Source organism: Passer domesticus, chromosome 7 (genome assembly GCF_036417665.1).
Source record: "Passer domesticus isolate bPasDom1 chromosome 7, bPasDom1.hap1, whole genome shotgun sequence".
NCBI classification, from domain to species: Eukaryota; Metazoa; Chordata; class Aves; order Passeriformes; family Passeridae; genus Passer; species Passer domesticus.
This window is the reverse complement of record NC_087480.1, coordinates 33,430,234-33,454,211: the sequence shown is the minus strand read 5'-3', so window position 1 is coordinate 33,454,211 and position 23,978 is coordinate 33,430,234. Positions and strand designations below refer to the sequence as shown.

Below are 23,978 nucleotides of genomic sequence, written 5' to 3'. Positions count from 1 at the left end.
CAGTCAAATACAGAACCTTTTCTCCTTTAGGCTTTTATAGGATTTCTGTGGAATTAAAAAATAAATAACACTGGCTTGGTTTGCAGGGCCATTTCTCTCAGATTTGCCCAAAGTTTGGGATTGGCAGGACCTGGAAAGAAATTTGTTACACTGGAGTGTTCTCAGCATAGCTGCCAGAGAGGAAATATTCACTAATTTAAAATTTATCATTATTAATTTCTGGAGGAAGAATCTTGCTAGTAGAGGGATAGTTAAAAAATCCTTGCACAAAAAAAATACATCCTCGTATTTAAGTTGAAAATGGTCTGCTTATAAATTCCATATGAGGAGAAGAATATTTCCTTGGACATGTAAGTTTTAATGTCTGCTTACAGGAAATACTACAGCATGGTTTTGTAAGATCAGTGATATCACCTTAAATAAAATTCTCTTGAAACCCCAAGGAACACAGCAGGAAAATTAGAGAATAGTTTGCAAGTTCATGAGTATGCAAAAATCACCTTAATTGTGCTTTTGCTGATGTATGTCAGAGGAAACTCAAAAAATCTTGGTTTGCATAAGTTTGTTTAACGTTCTGCTTTTTTTTCCTAATGGTTTTTAATATTTGCACTTTAATTTTTTTTTTTGCTAGAATGCCATAAATTCTAAAGACTTTCAATTTTTTTTTTTTATCTTAAGCTCTCCACTGTTGTTCCTGACTCCTCCAGTATGTGATATAAACAAGGCAGAAGTTGTGGCAGTGTTGATGCACTGTTGTATACCTTGTATGATACAAATTTCCTATGCTCAGTGCAGTTTCCTGTGCTAGATTTGTTTCACACTTGTACAGCTAAAGAAAATAGGATGAAAGGATCACAGAATATGCTGAGTTGGGAGAGACCCATCAGGGTCATCGAGTCCAACTCCTGGTCCTGCACAGGAAGAAACTAAATAGAAACTGAAACTTTCCAGTTTCTAATTGGAAAGTTTTTTAAAGCAGTTCTTTTTTTGCCATGTAAGCTTAAAATAGGATGTGATTCTCACTGCATAAGTAGAAGCAAGGTTTAAGTGTTAACTCTTTTCATACAAATTGCTCTGGAAAACACTGGAATTTAGGGACAGTGGTTGTATGTTCCTAGTGCTTGTGAAAGCAAAAGATGAGGTTTTAAGATTTCCTTCAACATCTTTCTGTCCCTTTATTTTTCTTTGTGTATGTTCCTACATTTAAATGCCAATTTTTGACATCTCTCTAAAAAGCTGATAGACTTCAGGAATATAGTGTTGTGTTTAGCCCTTTATTTTAAACTTTTGAAACTGCAGAGTCTCAGTTTTCAGCCCTGTGTTTTGTTTGGTATTTTAACAACGTCTCCCTGTGCTTCAAGGTCACTTACATTTTGCCCTGTTAAATCTGTGTTGAGCTGGTGGCTTGTTTGACTAAAGCAGGCCTTTGCATGACCATGTATTAGGAGGTACCAGCAGTTGATGTTCTGTTTACAAACAAGTGAGTAACTGTCCCTTATCTGCAACTGGAAGTTGTTTGTATGTATTACTCTGATAAAGGCCTCAGAATCCAGATAAAAGTAAAACTAGTGAGGGAGAGATTTGTTCCCAGGAACAGGTGTGTATGCCCAGGCCATGAGGAAATTCTCCTAAATTTGGACCATCTGATGTGTTTGCTCAGATCTTAATATCATTTGTTTGAGTACTGCTGTGTTAGTGATACTCATTGTGCTTGAAATGCTGCAGTTTATGTGTGAAGTGTTTTATTGTTCCTCTCAGAAGTGTTGCAGATAAAGGTTACATCTTGATAACAGCCTGATTTAGTTTCATGCATTTTCTCTTGTATCATTGCATTGGAGTTCACATTAATGTGTTACTCCTTTTAATTATGAGCATTAATTCCTGCTTTCTCGAGTTGCCACTCATTCAGTGGGTAGTGCCTCAGTCTCTTTCCTGGATAGTGCAGGCTGTTGTGTAGTGATTTGATTAATTCAGCTGAGTTCTTTCACTCATCCATATTTGCAGGGGAGTGCTTAGATAACTAAAATTCTAAATTGGCTTGTGTATGAAACAGGAGAAATGCAAGGAGTAATTTCTTTAACAGTCTTGTTCCTTGTTTCACTTGTGTCACAAAGTTCAGCCATGTAAGTCATAAATTCCCCAAAGCCTGCTTAGAAAATGTGCAGCTGTAAGAAAATGCATGCGAAAAACAGAAAAAAAAAAATGAAAACTGGAGTTTTTTTTCTAGATTGTCGTACTCTCATGGAACATAAAAATTGCATTTTGTTATTCCTGTGAGAAGCTTTGTGTTTCTGCCCAGCAGTGATCTTTTTGATGGCATTGCTTCTCAGTTCTGAGAGTCCTGTGTAGTGCTTTGGGTTGATCACTGCAGAACCCAAATGGAACTGATCTCACAGTGATAGTCCTCAGAAATTTGGGATCACTTTAGGATCTACTTGAAGCATTTACAGCTGTTTCTTGTCAATGAAGTGACATGATACCACACTGCTTCTCTCTTCACTGGTGTAGTAAAGTGGTTCTAGACCACAGCATTTGCCCCATAGTTCCTGTTTTATTAAAAGGTCCTACGAAGGAGCTGGAGGATTAGTCTTAGTTGGTTTTAGACACTAATGCTTAGAGTCTTAAGTTACCTGAACATGCAGGTTTCAGAAATAGCCTTTATTGAAAGAGGTTGAACAATATGACTGAATCTGCAGATTAGAAAAGGCTTGTGCCTCAGTTTTGTGCACTGGACAAAAAGAGTGCTTGTGCCTCTTCATTTTTAGAGATGGTGGGAGTGAGCCCATTTCTTAAGACTTAATGTTCTGGGCTCCAGCTCATGGTACCCATAGAGTTTTTAATGATATCTTTAGCTTTCCTTATCAGTTCCTTTTATTTGGGAATTCCTGACATGTATTTGCCTTCTTTCTCTCAGTACATGGTGGTCTTGAAGTGCTTTCCTCTGTTAACTCCCAAGGCAAGAGAACATTAATCCAAATTATTCCCTTTGATGGTTGTAGATGGATTGGTTTTTTGATTGTCCAATACACTTCTTTAAAAGCTGTAATTCAGTTCATGCCTGGCTGCATTTTCTGCTGTGCCATTTTCATTTATTCCTCTCCTCTTTGGGAAATGGAATCTTGAAATAATTAACTAATTTGTTCAATTTTTAAACTGTTTCTATAACAACTCCTTTTCTGAAGAAAAATAGTTATTGGTTCTTCAGCTGCACAGCTCCCTTACTGTATTCCCTTGTTTGCAGTAGCCATCCTGACACCCTCTTGTATTCACGAGTGCTTTTCCTCTGATTCCAGACAGCCAGACGTGCCGCAGACCCAGCCAAAACCTGCTGTTCCTGCTCCTCCAGAAGCAGCTCCTGTTGCCAAATCCTGGGCCAACACCAAGCCAGGACAAGACGGTGAGTGCTGCTCAGGTTCTGCACTGCCCACCAGGCTGGGACTGGGCTGGGAGAGACCCCCACACTCAGCAGCCCCTGGAGGCTTGGCCAGGCCACTTGGGAGTGGGAAAAGTCATGGAAGCAGCATTCCAGGCTGGGCAATGAGCCCTTCCCAGTCACTGGATCTATCAGCAGGTCTGGCTGACTTTTGCAAGCTTGGTGTAGTCACCACTTTTGAATTGACAAGTGATCGTGGCAGCAAAAAATCTTCAGTGTGGCTGTGGTGAGGAGGGCAAATCACAGTTAGTTCTTATAACACAAACAATTTTGGTATGGGAAGGAGAGATGTAAGCAGTTGGTGGTCATTCTGATCATAGTTTTGGATCATTTTGTGCGAAGTATGTGTAGTTTTGCTTCTGTTTAAACATGTGAAACGGCAATACTTTTCCCTTCATTTTATAAATTCCTTGGTTATTTTAGTATCAAAGTGATAGTGCTTAAGTAGTTTTCTTTCTGGGAAAAACATTAAAGGTGTGTTTTGAGGGTTATTTAACATAATTGGATGAAAGGATGGAAAATTGTTTCCATCAGAGTGACTCTTAGCTTGAGTGTTTTCATTACAGATGTAAGTTCAGAACTAAATCTTCAGGAGATTTTTTAAAATGCTTGCAGAGTGAGAGGTTATTTAAAATTCCTCTGTCTCCATTATGATAAATAACCTGCAATGTGTTTTATTCCTTAAGTTTGAGACTTGCGAGCTTTCTGTGGCTGTAAAATGGAGTTTAGGCTTTCCAGTTGAAGAATTGAGTTCTTAAAATGAAAAAATATTAATAGCGTGGAGGTAATTTCTTAGATATTATATGGAGTTTGTTAACATCACATATCTAAAGATTTTTACACTGAGAATTAGAAGTGACAATTCTAGGTACTCCAATTCTTGCTGCTTAATGTTCAGTGTTCTACTTTCAAATATAGAAACTTTTCTCCTTTAAGCTTTTGTAGGATTTCTGTGGAATTAGAAAACCAAGAATGAGCACTGATGCAAAGTGATCTGCATAGCAGCCTTCCTGCAGAAGCTGATAAGATCATCTCCATGACACAGGAAATAGTGATTCGGCTCAGTAGCTTCAAAATGCATTTAGCTAATTATTTCATAGTTACCATGGCAGCTCGTGTGCCAAGCCCAGATGGCAGCCTCATTTCATTCAATTAATGCAGCACTGGGTTTGCAGTTTCAGGAAGCAGCACTGGATGTGAATTGGCAGCAGCTGCTTGCTGTCCTGGGTTTGAAACCAGGATCCACCTGTTGTGCTCCTGCTTTCCTGAGCTACACTTGGCTCTCAGAGTTTCTCCTGCTGCCTCGTGAGCGTTCCAGCAGTCACTCAGCCTCGTGCTCTTGTAAAACTGGAGTGAGGCAAGGCTAAACCTTTCTCTGATCCTCTTGGTGGCCATGGAGAAGGGAAAGACTTAGGAAATATAACAGCAGTGTGTATTTTTGAGCTCATGCTTCAGCTAAAATTTGGAGTAAATTACTATCAAAACATCTTTGAATTTTTTTAACTTCTTTCTGAACTGCTGGTTGCCAGTCTGGCTTTTTCAGGCTTGTAGCTTAAATACAGTCAAGGAGATCTCTGGTGCTGTTACTTTGCCATTAAAATGTTGTGTAGGCTTGAGCAGAAAGCATTTTTCCAGATTCATAAAACTCATGAACATTGCATGCCACAGGATCTCAGAAGGGACTCCCTCTCCTAGCAGGTCATCTGGTCAGTGGGACTGCTTTTTATTCCCATTGAGAAAGTCCCTGCATGTAGCTGCTTGGGAACAGCAAGAGTCCAGTGTCCTTTAAGAAAAAACAAATTAATATGGTCTGTAGTATGTGAAGTCAGAATGAAAATTGAAAGGCAATTTGTACACACAGGGATAGATACTGTTATTTGCTGGCATGGCTTTACACAGCACAGAGTAAAGCATTTATCCTGTGTTTAACTCTTAAAAAAAACCCCAACTGATTAAAGGCCCACTGGGATCTCTGCATTTTATCTTTGTGAATGATTCTTTCCGAGATTGGAGAAAACAGAAGTTTTTCTAGTTGTTAAAAAAAAGCCAATAGTCAGGATTGAGGGGTTTGGACACCATATATTAGATCCTTGTTTGTGAGCTTGCCCTCTACCATAATCCATGTAGCTGAGTACCATGTCCCTTAGAGTAGTCAGTGGTAGAGACAGGTACAGGAACAGGCTGTTATTCAGGCTGCTGGAATGGAAATCTGCACTCAGATTATTGGTGATTTGGCACAGGAGTGCTGCTGATCTAATAGGTCACTATACATTATGTGTATGTGGAGGAAATTGATGCAAAGCAGATGCCAACAAAACGTTCTAACCAGGAAAACAACCTGTGTATGTGGCTTCCATACTGTATACAACAGAAGTCTTAAATTCCAATCTTGAGTATGATGTCAAGGGGTTTAGAAATCAAAGAATGTCATCCTGATGCTTTTCTCATAGGGTAAAAGCTGTGGCCTTTTAAAGTCCTGGAAATTTCTTACTAGAACAATAATTAATCATAAATGTGTTTGCAGTTACATAGTTGCCCATTCTTGGGTGGACTATAGTTTTAGAATGAAAAGAAGGAAATCTTTGTCTGGAAGGAGTGGGAAAAAGTGTTTACAGAGCTGAGGAACTCCAGGTACTCCCTGGGCTAAGTTCCATTGTCCATTGTTGCTCTTGTGTTTCTGGATTTTTCTCAGCCTCAACAGCTGTCATAGTTGATCCAGTAAATTTAACAACTTTGGAACCCTTTATATTGCCAGTAAATGACTGTGGCTTTAACACTTAGTTTTTTTTATTTTAAAGCTTTAAATGTTCACTTCTAGAGGATGATCAGGCTTCTGTTGCTTTCTGAACTGTTTTGGCTGCAGCAAGTAGTGACTCTGTGAATATCTTGCTGTGTAGGTCCACCTATTCCAATCAATAGTTATTTCCAGCAAGAATTCCCCAGTCTGCCGGCAGCTGGGGACCAGGACAAGTCAGGCAAGGACAAGGATGGAGCTGAAGATGGATCAGGAGCCAACCTACGACCACAGAGTAAGTGTGAGCTACAAAGTGTTGTGAAATTCATTTGTGTGGGACTTACTGCTTGTGCCCTGTACAAAAGAAATAGATGAATATGTTGTTTCAATCAGCACACTCCTGCATGGAAGAAGTAGATATTTGGGGCTTTATTCTGCTTTTCTGTGTTCCTGGTATGTGGAAAATAGTGTGTTTAATCCTGTCACTTCCATTTTCCCAGTGTACTCAGTCCTGTAGTTGTGCTCTGAGGAACATTTGTTAGTTGCACAATACTGCCATTTTCTTACTTTGCTGATGTCACAGCAGGTGAGATACCTCTTTAAAGAACTCTCCTAGAATTAACTAATTACACAAATGGTGATCAGGGCTGGCCTTAACGTTGTTAGTACTCCTAGGAGTGGAGCCTGAAAATTCCTGAAGAGGAAGTTCAGTCTACAGCATGCCAAAAGAGTGGGTTGTGCCTTTAAAGGCATTGGCATCTTCAGCTCCTGGGTGCAGTGCTCTGACCAGCTGGATCTGTTTCAGCAGTGGGGGATTAGATCTGGTGAAAACAACTAACAGTGCTGGGTTTACATCTCTCAGGAAAGAAATGTGTATTTCACTTTAATGGGAAGCTGTTTGGGACTGTGCTTGTTACCAGTGGAAAACAAGATTCCTTTCTCTCACAAAAGTTTGGTTTTGATGAGGTTTGATGGACTAGAGGTCCTGTCCTACACTGTGGCTGGCACTGTCCCGTGCCAGTGACAGGCACTTCAGAAAGGAGTCTGTAACTCCTTTCCTTGTTACACATCTTGGTTTTCCTTGATTTGTATGGTCCTGCAGAACAAGGCCATGTGCCTGTTCATGTCTTGTCTTGATTTTGATCTCAAGAACAAATTGTCAGGGAATGGGAGAGATATCCAGCACCAAATGAGAGCAGCTACGTGTCTGTCCAGCCTCCTGCAGGCAGTTACAGTTTTGGGCAGCACTGTACATGCTATATTAAGCCCTTCTTTCCTGTCTGACAGCAGAAAGCTAAATGAACTTGGCAAGTAGTCAGTCCCCCTTTAGCAGCTGTGCTTCCCAGCAAAGATAAGTGCAAGAACTGTAATGGATACTTAGGAGCAGAGTTTAACTCTGCTTAAAGGTTTGTGTCCCTAAAGGAACATCATTTACTGTGTGTGTCTGTGAATTTTTGTCTCCATTGATTCTGAGCACTGCTGCTAAGTTTACCCTGGTGGGTTTTTTTGTCTTAACCCGTGCTCTGCAGGCAGAAGCTTCTAAAAGAATGGAGTGCCTGGCACAAATGATAAGTCATTAAAATCCCTGAGTTTCCCTGGACGGTTAGGTAGACATTCACACCAGAACAGCCATCATCACTTCTATTCCATCCTTATCAGGCAGAGATGCAAACCAGGCTACACCTGTCTTCACTTGGACACATACTGTGCATTACCTTTCTTTTTGAGCTGCTTGAGAATTTCCTGGTAGGCCTTTGCTGCTTAGGAACCTTGATCTTTGCCTTGACAGCATCTTCACACTGAGTCAACAGTGGCCCACTTAGCACAGCTAAATCTGTTTTGTTTCATGTGCTATAATCAGTATCCTTCCAAAATTGCACTGTGTTTTGGAAGGTAGAATGGGACAACTAGAGCAATCCATAAATTTAGTTCTGACCCTTTAGGAACACAGCTGGACCTAGGGCTGAAGAGGATCAGGAAGCAGCTTCTGTTGATTCTGGAGTGGCCACTGCTTGTTTCAGTAGCAGATAGGAACATGCATCTGCTGTGTCACCGGGGCTGCTTGGGAACAACGTGTTCCTCACCATCCCTGGCTGGAAATCTGCAATTTAAACTCCATTTCTGGCTTTTTTTGTGCTGATTCTGTCCATGCAGATGCTACTAATTGGAGGGATGGGGGTATTAAGAACAACTCTTCTGCTACTCCAACAGATCAAGAAGCTAAGGGACAAGAAGATGGCAGCGCTACACCAGCAGAGCAGAATGATGGCCAGAAGGCAGGAGACAAGAGGGATGTGCGGCTGCCCCAGGTCCCTCAGCCCAAGCTGAATGGCCAGCAGCAGCCACCCATCTCATCCCAGTACAGAGCAATGATGCCTCCTTATGTGAGTGATGCCTGCATGAACCCTTTTTAAGCAGCAGGGATTGGGTTTTGGCTGGTGGGATTTTCTTAAGCCCATTTTTCTCCTCTTCATGGAATTCTTATCAGTTCTGCTGGAAGGGCAGGACTAAAACTCAACATAGGATGTGGCTACCTGTCACTACATGGAGTTTGAACTTGTCAGGAGTTGATTAACACTTCCAGTCACTTCCCCTTAGGGACTTGATGTCACCCACTTGAAACAATAAGCAAACTTGAGTGAAGAGTCTCACTTTATTTCCATCACTTCCTTTGATGTTCTCAGTGTACTTAATGCAATAATACTTTTTAATGAGTGGCTCCTGTTTTTAATCCCTTTTTAGATGTTTAATCAGTATCCCAGAATGGCATATCCTCCCTCCATGCAAGGTCCAACAAGATTTCCTAATTCTGAGCCTAGCAGGTAAGAAACCTAAAAATGGTTGTGGGTTTTGAACTCTGTGACTTAATTAAAAAAAAAAGAAATAATTTGCACTGAGTATCTTGATGGTGATTATGTACTGTGTAAGAACTGACACTGGTCAGTCTCCCAAGTTTTGTGGACGAGTGTCAGGGGATGTCTGGAGTTGGAGAGCTCAACTGGAAAGCTTGAGGCAATTCTGCATATTACAGGGATTTTGGTTGTGAAGAGCAGGAGTCACTTGCAGGAACATCTTTGAAACTTAAACCAGTATTTTGCCCATAAATAGATTTTTCCATTGTTACAGTGACAGTAGTCAGCTCCTGCTTGTCAACTTTGATGCTTTCCAATTAAAGTTGAGCTCTAATGCACTATAAAACAAATTTTCCACTTTTGTGTGTCTTTCCATAGTGTAGGATAGTTGTGCACGTGGAAGAGTAATTATTTGGATTCTGGTAGTTGCACATGTGGATGAGAGTTCACTGTGCTTGAAACAGCAGCACTGTATATTTCAAATAATGGTCATACAAACTGACCTTTTCTCTGTCATTTGTGGATAAGTAGTGACAGTGGCTTCTGTTTCTCTCATTTATCAGAGGCCCAAGGGGAAGAGGCCCACCCTCATGGTGCTCAGAGCCTATTGAACGCCCATCCATTCTTAGTGCTAGTGAACTCAAAGAGCTTGATAAATTTGATAATCTGGATGCTGAGGCTGATGAAGGCTGGGCAGGTAAGGACATCAGATTAATGGTCTGTTATTTGTATGCTGAATGTTTCTGAAAGGTTAATTGAATATTTGTTTATGTGTCAGGTGCTCAGAGTGAAGTGGATTACACTGAGCAGTTGAATTTCAGCGATGATGATGAGCAAGGAAGCAGTCAGAAAGAGAAGGAAAGTGGGTGAGTTTGTGTTGCCAATTAGATGGGAAATGTCACTTAACTAGATTTTGGAAAGATCAATGAAATGAGTGCAAGTACTCATTCCAGTAGCACTAATTCCAGTAATTTAATACTGTATTCAATTGCATAACTGCCTGCAGACTCCAGTCAGCTGGGTGTGGAGTAGAAATTATCCTGACTAAGAAACACTGAGGCTAGGAGATAATCACCAAATACCTGTGTGGAGTATACATTCTGTTTTTCTTATTTCTTTGCACTCAGTGATGAACAAACACCATCAAAAGATTCCCAGAGTCCTGATGGCCAGAAGGAAACTGAAGAACAGACAAATGCCAAGTCTAGCACCCAGGCTTCCACAGCAGCAGCCAAAGGACCTTACAGCAAAAGCTCTCAGCTTGATCAGGTTTGTGTGCTCTTCTCTTCAGCTCCTGTGGCAGCAGCCTTGTCAGGAGAGCTCCGAATCAGGTGTCTTTCCAAACTGTCAGGTCAATTAAGGTTATGAACATGAGGGGAGGCATTAGCTGCTGAAAGCATTATCTGAGCTGTGCTAACTGATCAGGTGCTGCTCAGACAACTTAGCTGCCTCTGGTCACAGCACAAAAATAGCCTGGCTTTCTGTAGTGTGTCCTGCCCCACACCCTGAGGGGGCAGAGCTCTTCACCAGGCACTGGGGCCCAGCTGGCAGGCTCCACACTCTTGTGTGTCCATCCCTGGAGCTGGGTGAAGCCATTCTGGTGTTTATCAGGTTTTCCAGTGGATAAATAGCCCACACATTTTTCATGGGTATAGGGATTTTTTTTTAGTATCATGGTCCACTTTCTGCAGTGCAGCTTAGCTGTAATGTCAGTTCACTTCTCACGCTAATGGATTTTATACAGACCATGTAGAATTCATCAACTCAGCCATTTTTTGCTTCCTCTAGTAGAAGAATATTGTCATCCACCTCAATTGATGCCTGCTACAGCCCTATTTTTTCCCCTCCCCCAGGAAAAGCTACTGTTGGTTTTGAAAATTTCCCAGAAGTATTTTCTCTTGACACCAGTAATAATGAAGATGGGAAATCTGGGAATAGTTTTACTTGCACTTTGTCTCTGTATTAAAGATCACACTGTTCTTTAAGTTTTGATGATTGAATCTAAGGAAAAATGGTGCAGGAACATAAAGTTAAATTGTTCAGCTCTCAGTACATAAAAGTGAAAATGTTTTTGACCTTGTTTCACATGTAGATTTGTGTAGAATGCAGATGCCTTGTTAGATGGAGTGTCTTAATGCAGTAGAAAGAGTAAATCTAAAGTTTTTCAGCTTGGCTGTGGTTAGAAGCTTGCTTAACCTTGGTACTGTGTTTGATCCAACAGGATCGAGGTCCACCACAGCCTTCTATACATGAAAGAGGTGGCCCTGCTCTTCCTCCAAAATCTATTCTGCCACCGGTAAGAAAGATTAGACTTGTCCTTACTTCCTTGAGTTAAATTCTTTAATGCTGTCGTGGAGGGATTTAGACTAAGAAAAGTAAAAATATGCTTCATATAATGATAAAACTTCCCTTTAACAAGTAAAATGATTGTAGTGCCTGGGGCTGGTGGGAATGGGACCCCCACACAGCCATGCTGCAATTGTGTAAAGCTGCCCCATCTTGTAAGTGCTGTGTGAAATGCACAAGAATTTCAGGAGCATTTAGTTATCCAGCCCCAGCCTGGAACTGGAAGGGACAGGAGCATGGGAACAGTGCTGGAGGGATGGCTGCCAACACAGATGAGGAGATGGATTCCCAAATGAAATGTGAATTAAAATCTCTCTTCTCCTAAGCTACCTTGAAATTCCTTGGCTCCTTGAGGGACTTCTGTCTGAGATTTAGAGCAGCTTGTAACAGAATCTAAAATATGTTTGTCATCTTTGCTGTCACTTTGTCGTGATGGGGAGGAGAGCAGACACGAGCCCAAGCGATTCTCTGCCTCTCTTTTCTGGGCTCAGGTTGTGAGAGTCTGAACCAGATCAGGAAGGTGGGGGCTGGCTTTTCCTTCCAAGTCTTGCTTTTTAAAGATGCAGATACACACAAATAGTTAAAATTTAGTATTTCAGCTGGTTGGTTATATAACACGTGTTCAACCTGACTGATTTTTCTTCCTGCAGCACCCTCCTCCCCCTGACCGGCAGATGGGAAGGCAGGGACCCTTTCCCCCTAAACCAGTACCAGATGAAGATGAAATTTGGAAGCAGAGGAGGAGGCAGCAGTCAGAGATATCGGCTGCAGTGGAGCGAGCCCGTAAGCGGCGAGAGGAGGAAGAGAGGAGAATGGAAGAGCAACGAAAAGCAGCTTGTGCTGAAAAGCTCAAACGGTTAAACGAGAAATTCGGCTGCATGACAAAACCCTCCCGGGAAGACCCTCTGAAAGAGAGAGAAAGGGAGAAGGAGAGAGAAAGGGAAAGGGAGAGAGAGAGGGAACGGGAGCGGGAGAGGGAAAAGGAGAGGGAGCGGGAGAGGGAGCGAGAAAAAGAGAGGGAGAAGGAAAAGGAGAAAGAGAGGGAAAGGGAGAAGGAAAAGGAAAAAGAAGAAAAAGAAAAACTGGAGAAGGCAAAAGAACAAGAAGCAGAGAAAGAGAAAGAAAAAGAGGTGGAGAAAGAAGAGAAGGAGAATGAGAAAGAGAAAGAAGAGGAGAAACCAGCACATGAGGTTCCTGAGCCTGTAGAACCTGTGGCAACACCTGTAGTAGAAAAACAAGAAAGTGAAACCAAGAATAACAAGGAAGAAAAAGGTATGCTTGCACACAAGTAGGAGTTGTCCTTCTTAAAGCTGAGTCACAGAGCATAGCTGTTGTCTAGAAGTCTCATTTGCATACCTAATTAACCTAGTACATCTAGACCAATTATTTTCCTGGCGCATTACAGCTGATAACTGTCCTTTGAGCTAAGCCTGTTTGCCCAACTCATCAAAAGATTAGGGGAAAAAATGGCTTCTGTGATTTAGGCTGGACTTTGAGGAATACAGAAAGAAAAGCAGGCTTTCTTCTCTTCTTAAAGAAGGGTCAGCCACCCATGTTGTTTAAAAAGCAGTGCAAATTATTTCATCTGTTCTGTTCTTTCAGCAAGCCTAGAGAAGTAGACACAAAGGGCACCTATTTAAATGTGGTGCATTTTTTGTACTGAAACTTGAATGCCATGGGAAAACTATTAGACTGTGCTTGGTAAGGTTATATTAGATTAAAATGGATAAAATTGATTGTAAAACCAAACCTTAATGAAAAAAAAGTTGATCTAAATGTGATATGGTGTCATGGATACAGCACTTCTTAAATCACATAATAGCTGCAACCTGAATGCCAGTGGTTGATTTCCCAATCTATCTAAGTTTTAAAAAGACAGGTGTATTAACAGCAGTTGTTCTGTTTTGAGAGGTTGTCCTTGACTTTGTGTGCCTTTACTCATTTTGGAAACTCTGAAATTAGAGAAGGCAGGCATTTTAGAACATTCTTTATCTGATATTCTGGTAAAATTGTCAGTTTTAATATTGACTGTTGTCTCACATAGGTGGGGGGTTTGTTGTTTTTCTTTCAGAAGATCAAGCAGTCTTTACTCGACAAGACAGTGGTCGAAATGAGAAAGAGGTTTCACAGGTGACTCATGAGAATGAGCCAGACTCAGGATCCCAACCTCGTCCTGCTGTTTCCTCGGGCTATTCTAAGCAGTTCCAGAAGTCATTACCACCAAGATTTCAGAGGCAGCAGGTAACAAAACAGTTCATTGAAAGGAGGCTCATTTAAAGAATGCTGTATTCTGCCTCATTCTGAACAAGGTGATCATAGGAGTTTTAGAAATCCTGAGTTTTTGCTTCCCAGCTTCTAGAAAATCATATTGGTAGGAATTGTTCTGCCTGAAACACTTCTTGTCACTTGCAAGGTCTGTAAGTGAGCAGAAGGCTGGAGAGGCTTTGAAACTGGCCCACACTGGCATTGCCCTGGGCTTGCCCGTGGAACCTGAAGTCTGATGATTGATTATTTCTGCAGCTTTTCCTAAAAGGGTGTGACAGTCACAGTTGAACTTGGGTCCTGTGGTCTGAGGAGCACTTTGCATTAATGACATGCACAAAGTATAGGTTGTTCTGTGTCTCAGCTGCACACCAGTTAAGCTGCTGCTATTGTAAGTTGTCCCGTCTGGTTTTCTCCCTTTTCTCCTACATCATCCTGATGCATGTCAACAATTAACTTTCAGAGTACTTGCTGTCCTGGAGATAATTGTACTTGCTGTTCCCAAGGATTATTAGAGCTGTGTTCAAGTCTTCACCTTATCAAAAAGTCCTGTAATACTGGTTTTTCATTTCCAGGAGCAAATGAAACAGCAGCAGTGGCAGCAACAGCAGCAAGGTGTCCTTCCACAGTCTGCTCCCTCCCAGCCTTCGAGTGGCCCTGTCCCACCACCCCAGCACAGACCCCTGTACCAGCCCATGCAGCCCCATCCCCAGCATTTGGCTTCCATGGGCTTCGACCCCCGCTGGCTCATGATGCAATCCTACATGGACCCACGGATGATGTCGGGGAGACCTGCCATGGATATGCCTCCTATTCACCCAGGTAAACCTGGAGACATTTTTTTGCTGTTAAACTTACTTGATTTTGAGCTAGAAGTCATTCCTTAACCACACTTTGTTTAGTAAACAGGTGGGGTTTTAAGAAGAAATCAACATTATTTTATTGTTTGAGACCAAATAGATTGTAGTCGTATGTGACTATAATTGTAGTCCTATGAGAATGTATACCTTTGACTATAAAGCTGACTATCCCAGCTGTCACACTGCAGGCATGTGAGTGACAGTTAAAATGATTGAGAATGTCAGCATAAGCCTTTCTTTGTTACAGACAGAAAGCTGGCAAGAGTTAGGTTGAACTGAGAAAAAGTGTATTTACCATTTGTGTTTTATTACATTTTGGCACTATATTGCTTCCTAAAATATCCCATGAAACTTTTCTATTTTTACATTACATATTAACAGCTCCAGAGTCTTAATAAATATGTGGTTTCAGACTCTTGACCGTAAAAAGTCCTTTTTAATTTGTGGGATGGCCATCTGATTTGCAGTTAGGAAAGCTATTGGGCATAAATAATAGAAGTCTGTAATGTAATGAAGATACCGGCTCAACTAAAGGGTATCTTCAGTGAGTGCAAGGAATGATTGGAGGAAATAGCAGGCTAAGCAGAGATAATGAAAACTACAAAATTTCTTTGAAGCGGTACAAAATTTTTCAAGCTGGAATAATAGAGTATAAAAAACTGTCTGTGTGTACACTCATCCTCCTTTGGCCATTCAGATGTTACAGCACAATCTTCGTCCATGAGTTTACAGGTCCATAGGCCTGGTTCTTCCCAGTATAGTGAAAGCAGACAGCTTTCTCCTTTTGTTGGGACATGGGATACAAGTGTTGAGTGTGATTTAGTCAGAATGAGGTTGGCTGGCAGGGAATAAATGTTAGGTTTCAACACGGACAGTCAAAGGGAAGGAGATTGGAGGGGAGAGAACAGCATTCCTTAGTACCTCCTGACAGGCTTTGTTTGTATTGAGGTTGGTTTCTTTGCTAATGTTAAATTGGTTTCAATTGTTGAACTTGACTCTGCCCCAGGAATTATGCCTCCCAAACCCCTGATGAGAAGAGAGCAGCTGGAGGGCTCAGCAGCTGGCTCAGACTCGTTTGAGCACATGGCTCGCTCTGCGAGGGAGCACAGCGTGCCCCTGTCCGAGCCGCGCATGATGTGGGGCTCAGAGCCCTACCCCCACGCCGAATCTCAGCAGTCCACTTCTCCTCCCAAGGTCTTGGAAGAGCCTGATGATTTGAGGTAAGCTGGAGTTGTGCCGCTCTCCAAGTCACACAGGGTGTAAAATGCAGTCTTGACTGACTGGGTTGTAGCTTCACACAAAACTTGAAAGGAGGAGTTGTGACTGGGGGATGCAGAGTGCTTGATGCTGTTGTACAAAACAGAAGACCCTGCTCTGTAGCTGGGTGTAGAAGGACAATTTACTCCTTGTTTAGCCTAGATGAATGGTGATTGCCAGAATATTTTGATTTTGCAGTTTTGTAGAACATTCCTACAATGTTCTCCTCCATTTTCTCTCAGTTCTCCCCATTTTAGAAAACTTCTGTCCAGTGTGTATTTGTTTCAAAAGTGGTATGTTAAGTACAAGTGGTACAAAGCAAAAGTCCCTTTTGGCCTTTGATCCATGGTGAATGGTCAGGATTTTCCTCTGCTTCTTAGAAGTATTCAGAAATTCTTTCTGTTGTGCAGCCATCTGGATAATAATTTTTCATGGAGACACCAACTATTTCCTGTTACTTCCTAGAGCCGGCATGGATCCTTAATAGAAAAGTATTTGATTTGAGTAATTATGTATGAATAAATTTTTCCCCCCACATGCTAATACTCTTAATTGCTTTCTGCTTTAGGTCTGAGGCACACTTGGAGCAAGAACGAGTTGCTGTCCCTGCCAGTGCTTATCCTGTAGAACACAACCAGCTGGACTCTCATCCAAAGACAGAATTTTTCAGAGAATCCGGAGAGGTAGAGATACAGAAGTTCCCAAGCAGGCCTTTGGAAGATGTACAGCCTCTCCAAACTGACACACCTAACACAGCAGTTAATTTTGAAGGAGTGAGTGAGAAGGTTACACGTAGTTCTCCAGAAGAATTGGTGCCTGTGGGGGAAAGTCACTCTTCATTAAAGAGAAGCATTTCCCATGGTTCAAGTCACTCCCTAAAATCAGAAGACCAGAGGGGTGAAACAGCAGCAAATATCCCTAAATTAAGTAACAGACCTATTGAGACAAAGGAGACAATTGAGAGACTTGAGATTAAACCGAAAAAAGAAATTTTGATCACTAATAGAACATCAGAAGGACCAAAACCTGAGAAAACTTTCAAACCTAAGTCTGAAACAAGATGGGGTCCTAGGCCAGGTTATGGCAGGCGAGACGAAGGTGGCGACAGACCGGTGAGAAGATCTGGTCCTATTAAGAAACCTGTGCTTAGGGACATGAAGGAAGAGCGTGAGCAGAGAGAAGAGCGCGAGCAGAGAAAGGAGAAGGAGGGAGAAAAGACAGCTAGTGAAAAACCAGGCAAGCCTGAAAAAAGTGACAAAAAGGAATCACCTCAAGTGCCACTGTCTCAGGCTGAGCCCGAGAGATCCACCTCCAGCAGCGCTCCTCTGGCTAAGAAGATAACCCAGGATGCTGCCCCAGCACCAGCAAGCCAGGAGAGCAGCCAGCCCGAGGCAGCAGCTAAAGCTGTGGTGCAGCCCCCTGCCCCTGCAGTGCAGCAGCAGCTCCCAGCTGCCCAGCCAGCCAGTGCCCAGCTGCCCCCAGCCATCCCGCAGCCCCCGGCCGCCCCGCCGGCCGCTCAGCCCCCGCCCCACGCACAGCCCCCCGCTCCCGCCAGCAAGGAGGACAAGCAGCCTGAGAAGGTGGTGAGCAAGGAGGTGGTGGAGAAACCACGCCTAGAAACCAGGCCAGTGAAAAGAGAGCCTGGCTTGCCACCTAGGACATACTGGAAGGAGGCCAGGGACAGGGACTGGTTCCCAGATCAGGGATACAGAGGCAGAGGTCGGGGCGAGTATTATTCTAGGGGCCGTAGCTACAGGGGTTCTTACGGAGGACGTGGTCGGGGCAGTAGAGGCCATAATAGAGAGTACCCACACTACAGAGATCCTAAGCCTAGATCAGAGCATGTGCCTTCAGGGCCTGTTAGGCAAAGAGAAGAGAGTGAAACTCGTAGTGAGAGTTCTGACTTTGAAGTAATCCCGAAACGGCGGCGCCAGCATGGCTCGGAGACAGATTCTGACAGCGAGGTGCACGAGAGCGCGAGTGACACCCTGCTCTCAGACAAAGACAGCATCATCAAGGGCAAGCACCCGAAAAGAGAAGAAAGAGCTGATGGCAAGAAGCCTCCAAAGCCCCTGTCGTTCAAACCTGAGAACAATATCAGAGTAGACAACAGATCCCTGGAAAAAACATACATCAGAGATTATGAGAACAAGCCCAAGCCAGGATTTCTTCCTAAAGGAGAGCCTTCTAGACGAGGCAGAGGGGGAATGTATAGGCGTGGTGGCAGGGATCCCGGGGGACGTCCTCCACGTCCATCCACCATAAGGAGACCAGCCTACAGGGACAATCAGTGGAACCCCAGGCAAACAGAGATCATTAAACCAGAAGATGGAGAGCCTCCAAGAAGAAATGAGCATTATGGTCCTATACCAATTGATAAAAGACCTCCGAAATTTGAAAGGAAGTTTGATCCAAACAGAGAGAGGCCACGAAGACAGAGACCTGCCCGGCCTCCAAGGCAGGATAAGCCACCACGCTTCAGGCGCCTAAAAGAGAGAGAAGCTGCATCCAAGATCAGTGAGGTGGTGACCAGCTCCACAACGAGTGCCACAGTTACTAATGCAGTTAATGAGCCTTCCAACCCTGCTCTGGATGTGTCAGGAAGTAAGACACCAGACTTGTCCAACCAGAATTCTTCAGACCAGGCAAATGAAGAGTGGGAAACAGCCTCGGAAAGCAGTGACTTCAATGAGAGGCGGGAAAGGGATGAGAAGAAAACAGCAGATGCAGCAGCACAGGTTGCTGCAAAGGCAGGAGAAAATGCTGGAGCTCCAAAAAGGGAAATAGCCAAGAGAAGCTTCTCTAGTCAGCGGCCTGGAATAGACCGTCAGAACCGACGTGGCAACAACGGGCCAGCCAAGCCAGGGAGGAACTTCTCAGGGCCCCGGAGCGAAAGGCGGAGTGGTCCTCCTCCCAGAAGTGGAAAAAGAGGGTGAGTGCCCAGCCTCTGTGAGGAAGCACAGGGGGTGATGGCCTTCTGTCATCTTCTTGTGGTTTGAAACCGTAAGCGGCTGGTTTAGATCCGTGGAGTGGTAGAAAAGACAATGATACGTGCACCCATGGCTCTGTACTTTCTGGTTTTTTTGTTTCTATACAGACACCTGGAACCTGAAGCTGAAAGTGAAGTGTTCTTGTATGCACAATGCTAAAAAGCCTAATTTTAAAAAATTGCATTGCTATTTCTTAGTTGAGTTATGTGTCTTGAGATTTGGATGCAAGCAGAAATGTTCATGTGAGCAGTTTTGCAGTTAATCTCTAAATTGCTGCATTGCATTTTACATCAATCACCTAACACAGGCAAGCAGGTTGAGAGATGCTTACCATTTAGACAAAACTTTATTTTTCCATATGCTTAATTTGATGGAAAATTTAGCAGGGCATTTGATATTTCTCCAAAACAGCTTTTGCTGTTGAGCTTCTCATTAGGAGCTAAAAGTAAAAAGTCTGGACCCTACTAAGAAGTCAGTAAACACATACAGTCCTACAGTGGGATCTGAATTAAATTGTTGACTCCCTCCTGAGTGTTCTGTGTGGCATAATTTTCAAATGTTTTTTTTCTAACACAGGCCATTTGAAGAGCAGGCAGCACCTGTGCCTGGTGCTGATCCTGCCAATGGCAGCTCTGTACATCAGGAGGATGGAGGTGTCACTGCTGCAGGACAGAAGACCACCAAGGATGCCAGTGGCAAAAAGAGAGAAGAACCAAAGGCTGGTCCAAAGAAGCCGAAGGAAAAAGTGGATGCCTTGTCTCAATTTGATCTTAATAATTATGCAAGTATGTATTGATAGCATTCTAATAATTTTTTATAGTTCTGCTAGTTTTGTTGCATATATAGCTAGATGTATGAAAACTTTTTAAAAGGGAAATTTTTTTAAAACACCAGAATAATTGTGCACTTGAGCATGGCTGCCTTTGTGATACCAAATAATGTATGTGTCTCTAAAAGGTGGCAGACCTAATTGTGTTACATATAGATGAGAACAATTTTGTATAATCATAACCTTTCATTCCTACCATTCTCTATCACATTCTCATAGTTTAGTTAATTCTCAAAAGCAAAAGCAGTGGTTATCACTGCGAGGCTTAGACTTGATATCTGGGAGGGCTGTTCATTATTCATTACTGTGTTTTAGTAATTTGCTGGAGAATCTGGTACAGGAAGCTCCAGTTTGAAAGTCCTTAAATATGAACTCCTTGCCTTTGAGCTCAGTAGGAAAGCACATGGCAAGCAGAAGCTTGCCATTGATCAGGGCCCCCATCTGTGTCTGTGGGGAAGTAACTTCCAATCCAAAGCCAATTTTGGCTTGGTGCATTGCACCTGAAGCTGTTGAAACAGCAGCATCTATACCTTTCCTTTTCCTATAGGTGTTGTGATCATTGATGATCACCCTGAAGTGACAGTAGTTGAAGACTCCCAATCTAACTTGAATGATGATGGTTTCACAGAAGTGGTGTCTAAGAAGCAGCAAAAACGCTTGCAAGATGAAGAGCGCAGAAAGAAGGAAGAACAAACAGTGCAGGTACAAGACCAGCATTTATAGTGGGGAAAAAGCTGCTTGCTGTGCTGGGAATGTTGTCAGGGGTGCAGGAACTTCCTTCCAAAACTGTATTTTCTCCTTCCAAATATAAATGTTTAGTTATATTTAATATTAAAGTTGTTCATATTTAGCAAATAAAATTGTTATTTAGTCAGATTGGGATTCTGTGCTTCTCAATCAGGCACTGTCAGGCAGGTGGAATTGGCAAACTGATAAAAACACCTTTTTTCATACTGTGATAAAGATTTACCCTATTGCTTGTAAATCAATTGATTCCAAGAAGAAAATGGATGAGAAATCATTGTTCCTGTGGTTAAATACCACCCCCCCACCCCTCCCAGAAAAATAGATTTCCTTTAAGGCTGGGTTAATCAGTTTGCTTTTTGCCTTTTGCACTCTGCAATTGGTGTCTGTGCACTTTGTCACCTGGAAGAATAAAATTGGCTTCTCCTTACAGGTTTGGACCAAAAAAGGATCAAGCGAAAAAGGCCGAGGTCAGAATTCCAAGCTGCCCCCCAGATTTGCCAAAAAGCAGCAGCAGGCAGCAGCTGCAGCTGCCCAGCAGGCTCAGGCTCAAGCTCAGGCTCAGCCTCCCTGCCCAGCCCAGTCTCCAGCCCAGCCCCAGGCTCCTGTTCCAGCACAAAGCCAGGCTGCAGGGGGGACAGCCAGCACAGACTACACCGTGCCAGGCAAAGTCCTGCAGAACACCCAGCCTCACAACGGCCTGGCAGCTGAACTATGGGACAACAAAGTGCCTCCTACAGCAGTTCTGAATGACATCTCCAAAAAATGTAAGTGCTGCTTTTTGGATTTGAGGTGGGGGAAGCAAGCGTTGAATTTAGAGAAAGCTGATGGGCCAGCTGGCTCTCTGGTTGTATTTTTACCTGCAGATGGATTCTGCACAGGGAATGAGGGCAGAATATCCAAGTGCAGCATAGTAACCTCCAAAAAGAGGGGTTTGCAATACAGTATTAGTCAGTATTTTATGTTATTGTGTTCTTTCCTCACAAGAAATGAGCAACTGTCACTCCCTTGAGGAGTCTGTTTTGTCAGACTTGGTCATTGTTCCAGACATGTTAATTGCCCCACTTGAAAGCAACTGAATAGGTAGCACATTTTTAACCACTGATTAGGTTAATTAAGCTTATTTACTCAAGACATCTGTAATTTACTTCTCAGTCAGTCAGTACATTCATTTGAATACCCCTAGCAGCATTGAGGGGTTTTTTAACTCTCTCTCTTTTCTTAATTGCCAGTGGGACCCATTAGCCCACCTCAGCCACCTTCAGTCAGTGCCTGGAACAAGCCTCTGACATCTTTTGGTTCAGCTCCATCTCCAGAGGTAAGAATGAGGGGAAGAAGAGTAGCTGTGTCTGAAGCTTACCCACCCAAATTATATCTCATTGGGGTTGGGTACAGATTATCCATTTATCCAGGAGTGCAGCTACTTAAGCTAATGTGCACAGAGTTCCATGAAGTCAGGAGATAGTACAGAAACGTGGGATATAGGCTGATGGTTTTAGAACTGCAGCAGGGAAAAGCTGTTCTCTTGATAATAACTCAGCCATTCACAGATTCTATTGATGGCTGTTATTCATTGCATTTCCAAAGAAAAATATTGCCCAGTTTCCCTGATTGTGTAGGGCTCAGTGAAGTAGACAGAAACAGGATGTCTCCAAGGAGCTAAAGGGGTTTTGTGTTCCTTAAATTGGTGATACAAAAAGCAGTCAGTGCTTTATACCAGTATTATCTGTGGATATTCCCATGGAATTTGCATAGCCTTAAATTTTACATTTAAAGTGCTGTGGTCTTATTTTCCTGGTACTTTTTTGGTCTTAATTGTTTTAAACAGCAAGAAGGTTGAGACAGCTGTTGTAGGAGACCATTTGAACTGCACAAGAGATCTGGAAATACTTCTCTATTTCTTACTGTTTGTCTTGAATTGAGCATTAAATTTTGAACTTCCCAGAGAATGTTGTGAACCTGAATCTGAATTGCACTTGTTCCTCCTGATCTTGGTGATGTTTACATATTTCTTCACTGCTTTTTCCTTGAGCTCCTTTAACAATAGAGACTTGAGGAGGAGGAAGTGTATGTTCAGATATTGTTTATTCTTGCAAATCTGTTGCAGTCACAAATGGTACCTCTGCAAAAGATAAAAGTACCCTTCTAATGGTTTTCAGCTGAGCATGTTTTGTGTTCTTTTCTGAACCATTGTCATTGTACTGATACAGAAAATGTTCAGAATGGGCTAAATGTTTGCTTTTTAACCAGGGGACAAAGCCTGGACAGGAAGGTGGAGTCGATCTTGGCATAGAAACCATTCAGTTTGGAGCCCCAGCTTCCAGTGGCAGTGACAATGAAGTTGGTCCTGTGCTGTCTGAGAAATCCACTGACAAATTACCAGAACCCAAAGAGCAGAGACAGAAACAGCCTCGGGCTGGACCCATCAAAGCACAAAAGGTAAAAGGTCATAATTGCAGTACAAAGTTCAGTCAAAAAAGGGTTACAAATAGCAGAACAGAATACACTGAGTTAGGACTAGACCCATAAAAATTGCATCCCTTTTTATATTTCCTAATGCAATCAACAAGGTGGTTGTTGCAGAGATGTGCAGGATAATTAAACAGCACCTTAGCCCAGCAGAGGCTGCACATTGGTTCTGTATCTGAAGCCAGGGATGGGAGTATGCATTTGTGATAGCTTTGTTGGGAAACTCTGGATGTGGTGGAGTGCTTTGGTTTTGTTTGTAGTTTGAGTTTTCTGTTTTTTCTTGGGCTTGCCTCAAGGTCACTTAAGACAAGGTCACACTCAGGCCTTGAGAGCTGTTTGGAAACAGCACTGCAGTGCTGCCCTGGCTGTGTCTGCAGGTGCAGTGCTTCTTCCTGCCTTGCCCCCTAAAGTGATGAATGGTACCCTGTTTGGTTTTGTAGCCAGATTATCAACTGATCAGTACATGAAGTTGCAGAAAAAGAAGTGTTTTGAGGAAAGGGAGGAATGTTAGAGATACTACTTTGAGGTCTCCAGTTCAAATGCACAGTTGTCTGAATAATTGTATTTTTTGCAACTAATACAAAATAGCTAATCAAACTTATATCAGCTTAAAAAATAAGTGTTTTCTTGCCTTCCAGAGATTTTCTGTTATTTCCACCTCCAGTGCACACTAATCTGTGCATCACTAGCACTCAGCACCAGCTTCTAATTCTCAGAAAGAGAAGGTTATAGCAGATAAACTTGTCTGGTGACTTAGAGCATCAGCTATTCCAGTCCCTCTTGATGTCTGAGATTTGGCAGCAGTCCTGATGTAATTAAAGCCCTTTTGTCTTTCTAGAAGAGTGGATGTTTCTTTGTGTTGGTTGTTTAGGTTTTGGTTATTAGTTGGGTTCCCCCCCTCCAAAAAAAGAGCTGAAATCTGGAAGTTCAGTCACACAGAGAATGAATTTAACTTCTGCTGTATGAGACACTGAGTGGACATGTTGCAGTTCATGGCTTTCACTGCAGGATATAAAACCTGTTCAGCAGAGAAATATGCACTGATTAAAACTGCTGATGAATTGCAGTACCCGTGTCTCAGATACACTGCAGCCAGTCTAAAACTGCCCAGTAAAATCACTTAGAGAGAATGAACTTCAAAGTTAAATAGAGACAATGTACTTGACACTGTGTAGAAAGTTCCTTTGTTCTGCTGGTTTAGA

The 23,978-nt window shown here is 42.6% G+C and overlaps 1 protein-coding gene across 16 annotated transcripts in view; it reads left to right on the top strand.

The window, feature by feature from the left end:
* PRRC2C (proline rich coiled-coil 2C) overlaps positions 1-23,978 on the top strand; it is a 69,057-nt gene that overhangs the window by 17,471 nt on the left and 27,608 nt on the right. For 14 of the 16 annotated variants that reach the window (XM_064427540.1, XM_064427533.1, XM_064427537.1 and 11 more), the window contains exons 4-21: positions 3,294-3,397; positions 6,331-6,462; positions 8,379-8,551; positions 8,910-8,989; positions 9,583-9,716; positions 9,798-9,885; positions 10,147-10,288; positions 11,241-11,315; positions 12,016-12,637; positions 13,437-13,606; positions 14,203-14,449; positions 15,494-15,707; positions 16,313-18,676; positions 19,311-19,519; positions 20,111-20,265; positions 20,741-21,074; positions 21,540-21,625; positions 22,558-22,746. In XM_064427540.1, coding sequence (XP_064283610.1) covers positions 3,294-3,397; positions 6,331-6,462; positions 8,379-8,551; positions 8,910-8,989; positions 9,583-9,716; positions 9,798-9,885; positions 10,147-10,288; positions 11,241-11,315; positions 12,016-12,637; positions 13,437-13,606; positions 14,203-14,449; positions 15,494-15,707; positions 16,313-18,676; positions 19,311-19,519; positions 20,111-20,265; positions 20,741-21,074; positions 21,540-21,625; positions 22,558-22,746 — 5,518 coding nt within the window. The remainder of the gene's footprint in view (positions 1-3,293; positions 3,398-6,330; positions 6,463-8,378; positions 8,552-8,909; positions 8,990-9,582; positions 9,717-9,797; positions 9,886-10,146; positions 10,289-11,240; positions 11,316-12,015; positions 12,638-13,436; positions 13,607-14,202; positions 14,450-15,493; positions 15,708-16,312; positions 18,677-19,310; positions 19,520-20,110; positions 20,266-20,740; positions 21,075-21,539; positions 21,626-22,557; positions 22,747-23,978) is intronic. The other 2 variants (XM_064427526.1, XM_064427531.1) reach the window with 2 other exon arrangements.